Raw genomic sequence first — 7,932 nt, forward strand, 5'->3', positions numbered from 1 at the left:
CGTTTGTTTTTTTTGTTAAATAAATTGTTAAAAAATGTATGCACTTTTAAACACGTTAATTATAAGTTACTTTAAAGGTTATTCCTCAGACGTCACGCTTTCCCCGCAATTTTAGCGAATTTAAAAAGTAGGTCAAACATGCTGTGGCTTAGTTTCGCCACTAGATGGCGGAAGTTTCCCACTCTTGAAAGACGAGCGTTCAAAGGCTTCTTCTTTCCAGGAAGTACTTCCTTCGTGAGCGGATCTGTTTTTTGCTTTTAAGAGTCGGTAGTTTATGTATTAAAGCCACTAATTATTAAAATCCTTAAACACACGATATTTCGATGTTTCCTCAAATAAATCCCATGAAAGAAAGTAAAAAAATATTTAATCTATTATTTTTTTTTATCAACCAGATAAAGAGCAAATGACGTCATGTCTATGTAACTCTTTCACTTCCAGAGAAACCAAACTCAAGGAAGGGAAAGTGAGGTCAAATGTTACGAGATAAGAAGTTGTAATTTCCTGGATCATCAATGAGTAAAAGGGAAATTTAAACCATAAACGTTTCCTGAACCTGTTAAACATCAACATAGTTCAATCATTCACTGGTTAAAAGTTAATATATTTTTATTTACATTCATATTCACACAACATTTCAATAAATTATGGACTTCAAAGATCACGACCTTGGACCAGCTTGAGATGTTCCAACACTGACAACATCAGTGACTTATTTAAAAAAAAAAAGGAAGTTGATCAACTTTGTACATTTCTCTAAAAAAAACCTTCACTTTGGAACTTATTTCCGAATCCCAGCTGTGGGCGGCGTCTGGATGTTGAGCTCGAGCCTGAGGTCCTCCAGGTCCTGATCCCAGCGCCGCTCGTAGAAGACGCTGAGGACGCAGCGAGAACGCCGGCCGTTGTGTAGAGCCCAGGGTCCGAGCGCAGTGGTCAGTGACCGCAGACGGCTGTGGACGCAGATAACATCAGTGGATCAGAGACTCGTGACAGTGACTTCGTTGGTGTGAAGAGCAATTATTTAGGGAACAAACACTTGTTTGTCCTAAAATAGAGGATCTGAGATCATGTTGTTGTGATGCTTCGTCAGTTTCTGTCACATGATGCCACTATTGAATTCTGTGAGACTTATGTTTTAGCTTTTGAACGATAAGGAAGAAAATCAATTCAACGAGAAAAATTCAAGCTAAAAACACATTTACTTTTTCTATTGAATAGCATCAGTCGCTAAATATTATTATTTTTGTAATCAGCTCACTTTTTCAGAAATTGGGGGATGATTTACTCTAAGTTATTAAAAAAGAAAAAAAGGAGAAAAATAAATAAATAAAAGGTATGAACGTTCAGTGCCATAAGATTATTATTAAAAGGTCTTATTTTACTTTGTAAAAAATATTTGGCTTTTTTTTTTATTGTTTCTCAAACCATTGCGTGACTCGAGTAATTGAATAAACTAGAAAATAATAAATTAGTTCAAACATTCAGCCAATTATGCTGTCAACATTTAAATTAAAAAATTGCATTTAAAAGAAAAATATTAATTTTATACAGTTGATTTTTCAAGTACTACAGTAGAATAACAAACTATGTGTAAAATCAGTCATTTTAAAATAATATGAATTCAATATAATTAATTTAATTAAATGTTTAAAGGTCAACTAATGTGAAAACGCATCAGATGTTGAATTTTCTCTCCAAGACGCAGTAAATAAGTTCCTCATCAACCATGTTTTCAACTCATTACTTTATACAGTTGGTCTGAAATCTCGGCGAACGAGAGGTTACGAGAGCGGAGTCCATTATGACTGTATATTAATGGCTTCGCTCCTCCTCCAGCCAACCGTAATCACTCCCCGCTTTCTTTATACAACAAGGCTAAGACTTCCGGGATTGATGACGCCCGGTGACAAACCTCGATGTTTGACCAATCACAGCGGAGTGGGCGTGGTTACAAGATCATTTTTCTAATGTCAATATTGTTTGATTTTAAATTCCACCATAAAAATGTGAATAAACCATAAATAACCGAGTTATACTAGACGACCAGTCCAGTCCAGTTCTCCAATAAAAAAGGGAAACAAACGTCGGACGAGAAAAAGACGTTAATGATTCATTTTAACACTTTTGTACTTCCTTTTCGAAACGGGTTAAGTCGACATATTTACGAGAACTGGACGGAACTCCCTGTGCGAGGGATTGATTGCAGAACGTTCTCTTATCTTCTCCCAGAGTCAGTAACAGAAAACGAAAGAAGCGAATCGGAACTCGTGGGGGGGCCTCGTGGGGGGTCTCGTGGGGGGCCTCGTGGGGGGGGGTCTCGTGGGGGGCCTCGTGGGGGGTCTCGTGGGGGTTTTCGTGGGGGGGGGTCTCCCCGCTAACACACTCGACCAGGATCAGGGATTAACGAACCTGATGTTGAGGCGCAGAGGGCCCAGCACGGCTCCCAGGGCACACATGGGGAGTCCGGTCTGAGCCGCCTCGAACCACTTCACCGCCACCTCGCCTGCACAAGAGACACAAGAATTTAACCTGAAAGTTTCTAAAATAGGTCGAGAAAAGTATAAAACTTGACTTCAATGAACATAAATGATCAACAATATTCTGGATGTAAATCCTGATTTTACTCTCAGTTCACTTTGATACAGAAACAAAAGTCAAAAGAGAAGCTCAAGAGTTAAACCAACAGATATTTTGGTGTCTATTGGTTCCATTAAAATATTTAAAAACACACTTAAAGACACATAAGAAAATGCTTTGAGAATTGTTTACATGTGCAGCTGTAATACAGGTCAGACCTGGACAAAGTGAAGAAGTTGAGGTCAAAGTATGATTGTGTACAAATGGTTCTGATAGTTTACTAACTATTTTATTTATTATTAATTAACATTTCAACATATAACAACTCTTTTTACTCGTTACCCATATTTTTTATTCTTGTTTTTTTGCATATATTACTCCCTTAAAACATTTTAAAGCAAATTAAATAAATGTAAAAAAAAAAACCTCATATTTTATATTAAAGAAAACAATTATAGCTTATTTATCTTAATAAACGCCGTGACATAATGATGAATGGATCCTTTTATTTTTTAGGTTTTGTTCCTTCTTTTCGTTTATACAACGTTCACAGAATCTAATGTGGCCCTCGAGGCCCTCGAGGAATGTTATTTGCCCTCGATGTAGATACTTTAACATTCAAAGTAGCAGAAACACACTCACTGTAGGAGGAACCTTCCATGAACTTCTGAACCTGGAGGTTTGAAATGCTAGTGATGTGTTGACGAAGCTTCATGAAACAGTGTCATTATTGTCACTAGATGGCGTCTCTGCCATCTTTGTTTTGAACAACTGTACTAATGAAACATCATTTTTAAACTGATGGCGCCACCTACTGACCTCTAAACAACATGACACTGTTTCATGAAGCTTCATCAATACATCACTAGCTTTATGTTTTAATAACGACAACGATTTACGATTTTGTTTTATTATTACAAAATTGTAAGCTTTAAGAATGAAGCATATTTCATTCCATGTACTGTATATAAAAAAAACACTGTTTTCTGCTTTTAATTTGTATATTTAGTTAATTTTTATTTCAATAAACCTTTGTTTTCTGTTCACTTTTTTTGTCCCACACTATTGAACGCACCACACTCACCTGTCAATCCCATTTTTTTAAACTTAATTCAAGAATTGTATCGTCTTGTTTTAAACAGTGTAAATTATTTCCGCTTTTATTCACTTTTTTTTATTTAATTTTAGTTTTTTATCATCAGTATCTTTTTGCTCTTTTCTATTCTTAGTCAAGAACATATTTTGTCATCAATTCCACTTAAAACTGGGAAAGAATAAAAGACCGTGGAGGAACAATTGAGACTATGATCTGATAGAAAACACCGTATTTATCCTCCGACCTCATGAGGGCCACATAAATGCGATGAAGGGCCCCGCAAGTGGCCCCCAGGACGACTTACCCAGCATGTTGGTGGGCATTCCGAGCAGGGTGTGCAGCAGATCGTGGACTTCTCTGTAGCGCTGCATGACGTACGCCAGCTCCTCGTCGTCCACGAACTTCACGTCTGCTCTGGAGTCCGGGGTCACGTGCTGGAGGGAGAACCAGTCGTTCACAGCAGGTGGAAACAAGACTTTTAATGGGACAACAAATACAATGATGGCTGTTAAAAGTCAATTGGACTTTCAAAATAAAACTATTGACTCTAGCTTTCGAGGTGAAATCCACATTTATCTACACACATGTATTCAATACTGCTTTGTTGTGTGTCAAAGAAGTATCTATGTAAGTATATTAGCGCCATCAGAATATTTAATGGTTGGATTTAACATTTAAAATGTTCATCTTAAACATGGAAGTATTTATTTTTTAAATTAAGTGAATTCAATAGTTTGTATATTGAAACGTTGAATTAGTTTTAGTTTTTAAGAATTGAATTAAATAGTTTGTTTATTGAAATGTTGAATTACTTTTAGTTTTTAAGAATTGAATTAAATAGTTTGTTTATTGAAATGTTGAATTCGTTTTTAATTATTGAATTAAATTGTTTGTATATTGAAATGTTGAGTTTATTCGGTTATTAATAATTTAATTAAAAAATATATTTTCAAAATGAATTTAAATAATTCACAAATAGTTTTTCTAAATGTATTTTATTATTTGGAGGCTCAGCACTAGTTTTGTATCTTCTTGTACTATTATACCACCTTTTTAATATTTAATTTAAAATGAAACAAAATCAAAATATTGAATTTATAATGTATTTTCTAAATGTATTATTTGAATTAGAATATCAAACTCTGTATTGGTAAAAAAAAAGAGAGAAAAAAGCTTTTATTTTGAAGGGTCAACAATTGAAATGTTCAATTCAATATTCTGAAGACACTGATAAACGTCTGTAAGTATGAACTTATATCAGACTTCAATGTAGTCGTGAGCTGAACAAAAGTCTCCTGCTGTTGCTGCAGTTTGCAAGACTTGTAGTTATTCTTCGGGGCTGTCGTAGGTCTAACCAGAAGAAACATAACCATCGTCGATCAAAATGAATCAGGTTCTCAATCATGAGTCAAGATACGAAGGACACAAGGACAGGATAAAAAACTAGTGACTCACATCATGATCTTCAACAGGTTTCAAATGACGTTTAAAGAAGCTGAGCCACGCTTTATAAAACTGAAAGTGGACGCGATGAAGCCTCAGGTGTGTGTTGGCGTGTCGTACGAGATGCCAGGTCAGACTGAACGCTTCGTAAAGCTCCACCGACCTTGACTCTGTTGCTGGTTACCAGATATTAAGTTTGTGTTTCTCACGAACGAAAGAAAGTGTTGGAATTCAAAATGTTTTAGGAAGTGATTCTGGATTTTAGGAAGAAAAAATAACTTCATTAAGCACATGATTAAGTTGGACTGATGACATTTATGGAACATTCTTCAGGAGGTTTAAAAGTTAACCCTGATATAAGCGCCTGGTTCTCTGGTCATCGAGGCACTAGTTCGATTCAAGGTCAAAGGCTTTAGTTTTTGTCACGACTGAGCACGATTCTTATCGAGGATTCTTATCGAGGATTCTTATCGAGGATTCTTATCGAGGATTCTTATCGAGGATTCTTATCGAGGATTCTTATACGGGGGCAGGAGTGAAGTAAAAGTAAAAGTATCAGGATGTTCTGTTCTATGTTAACCTTTGTATCCTTTGTCTTTGTTAGTTTTCTTTGATATTTGTTCTTTATCTTTAGACTTAGATTGTATCTTCTTGTTCTTTCTCTTTATTTCTCTTTGTTCTTATTTTATTTTTATTTATTTTTATTTAATTCTTATGAAAAATTGCTGTATTGCTGAGGCTTATTGGAAAAAAAACAAACATCAGTTCTATTGTTGAATTCTAAAATGCTTCTGTTTACCCTTGTGTTATCTCGGTGTCAAGATGACCCAAATGCCTTAAAACAAATGTGTTTGTGGTATCCCTTGTGTCGTCTCAGGGTCAAGATGAACAACCTTCCATAAATACATATGCAGTGGTGGAGGTCGTTCATCTTGATTCAGAGACAACACAAGGGATACCACAAACACGTTTGTTTTCGAGGCCTTCGGGTCACCTGGAACATAAGAAAACACAAGGGTAAAAATAAAATATTCCAAGTTAAGGATTTAAGTCCTGTTTTTAAATATATTTAAAACATGAACCAAATACAAATTCAATGGGAAATGTGGGAAGTCGAATTTGGTTTCACGTACTTTGCATGAATGCTCAGAGAAAACAAACCAGGAACGAGACTCACGTTGTCTTCTAGGAAACGGACGTATTCCCGTCCGAGTGAACCTTCTGGTAGAGCGGCCATGTGTTCCAAGTCCAGAGTAGAGAGTCGGATCCTCGGTCGCTCCCTAGGACCACACACCAGCACCACAGGTCATCCTCCGCTCACAGCAACATTAGGGGTTACAGTGACTTCTAGGAGCTCACGTTAGGACCGCGCTGCCTTCAGGGTCCTTCCTCATCCTGTCCCTCAGGTTCATCAGGGCCAAGTGTCCCGTTGTCTCGCCCAGCACTGCGACCATATCTGGGAGGTCAGGGGTCAAAAACATGAGTTCTTCTGACACAACAATCTTTGAAAATGTAATCACACTTTATCGAAACACAACGATGGGTAAACAAGGATGTTGGGCATAAAGAACACGTGGCACATGTCATCATAATGTTTTCATTTCAAGAAAATATTGTATGTTTAATTTAACTATAGACAATTTTGGGAGGTCGCGGTTCAATGTTCCTGCAAATTTAGAAGAAAATATATCAAGAAGTTATAAAAAATAGTTTACATGTTACACATTTGTAAGTAAGTAATTTTTATTTGTATAGCGCTTTTCCAGACCAGGGTCACAAAGCGCTTAAACAATCAAAACAATATTCAATAAAGTATATACTTTAAAGATCAAGATAAAACTGATAACACAACAGGAGTTCCAGAAAATCAAGGAAAAGCCTGAACAAATAGAAACGTCTTAACTTAATCGCTAAGTTATTACTGTTCACCTGACTTCACCTCACCAGCTGATGACTAAGTGGTTCTGTAAAGTCCATAAAGTTCCAGAAATGTAAAATATAGCCACGAGTTGTTGTCTCATGATTAATACTGTTTGCTTTAAAAGTCATTTTATTACTCATTTCTTTTTCTTTTTCTTTTAAACAGAAAGTGGATGAGAGCGAAGGGGAAATCCTACCATGTCTGTAGGGGTCTTGCAGTGCAGCGACACCTGAGCCGACCGCCAGCAGTGCTTTCTGGACCGGTGAGGTCGGGATGTGTCCAGGATACAGTCCATGATGGACATCTGTCCACTTCCTCTGACCGGTGTGAATACCTGACACACACACACCTGAAGAAGACAACAACAGGTTAAAACGTGTTTAGGGTAAAATATTTTTTGGGAAAATTAGACATTGCAAAATCGCCTTTATTTATAAGAAAATAAGAATAGTTGAAAGAAACTACTATTTTTTTTAACAACATGACCATTATGTATACTGGGGCTACAATAACATGGTAATAATACAAAGACCGGAAAGGGGGAAACAATTCAATTTCCCAGGATCTGACCACAAGTCCAGGACGAATATGTACTTCATTCGATCGCAAACATGAACGTGTCGTTATCGTCAGCGTTAGTCACAAACAAAACAATCGAAATGATTCATAAAACAAACTGCATCTTATGACAAACAATGTCATACCTTTCAAAGTCAACGCGTTGCTTCGGACGAATAAAAGTGCGACACATTTAGAAGCCAACATCGTTTTGCATGAGCAAAGGCGCATGCGCGGTTATATGTTTCGAGAACCTTCCCCGTCGCATGGGCGGTATAGTGAATAAACCGAGCCAGGCGTTAACCCCGCTTTTATGGAACGTCTTTCTGAATAGAAT

At 36.7% G+C, this 7,932-nt stretch overlaps 1 protein-coding gene across 1 annotated transcript; it reads right to left on the reverse strand.

Annotated features, from left to right (window-relative positions):
- Window positions 1-591: 591 nt before the first annotated feature.
- On the reverse strand, window positions 592-7,931 carry coq4 (coenzyme Q4 homolog (S. cerevisiae)). Its single transcript, XM_087790750.1, has 7 exons — window positions 7,742-7,931; window positions 7,234-7,386; window positions 6,476-6,572; window positions 6,294-6,396; window positions 3,978-4,107; window positions 2,410-2,503; window positions 592-950 (listed from the first exon to the last, which is right to left on the reverse strand). The coding sequence occupies exons 1-7, from the start codon at window positions 7,824-7,826 to the stop codon at window positions 782-784; spliced, it is 831 nt and encodes a 276-aa protein (XP_087646876.1). The 5' UTR covers window positions 7,827-7,931; the 3' UTR covers window positions 592-781.
- Between the last annotated feature and the right edge of the window lies 1 nt (window position 7,932).

The sequence above is a fragment of the Callionymus lyra genome, chromosome 5 (genome assembly GCF_982586985.1).
Source record: "Callionymus lyra chromosome 5, fCalLyr1.hap1.1, whole genome shotgun sequence".
In the NCBI taxonomy this organism is placed as follows: Eukaryota; Metazoa; Chordata; class Actinopteri; order Syngnathiformes; family Callionymidae; genus Callionymus; species Callionymus lyra.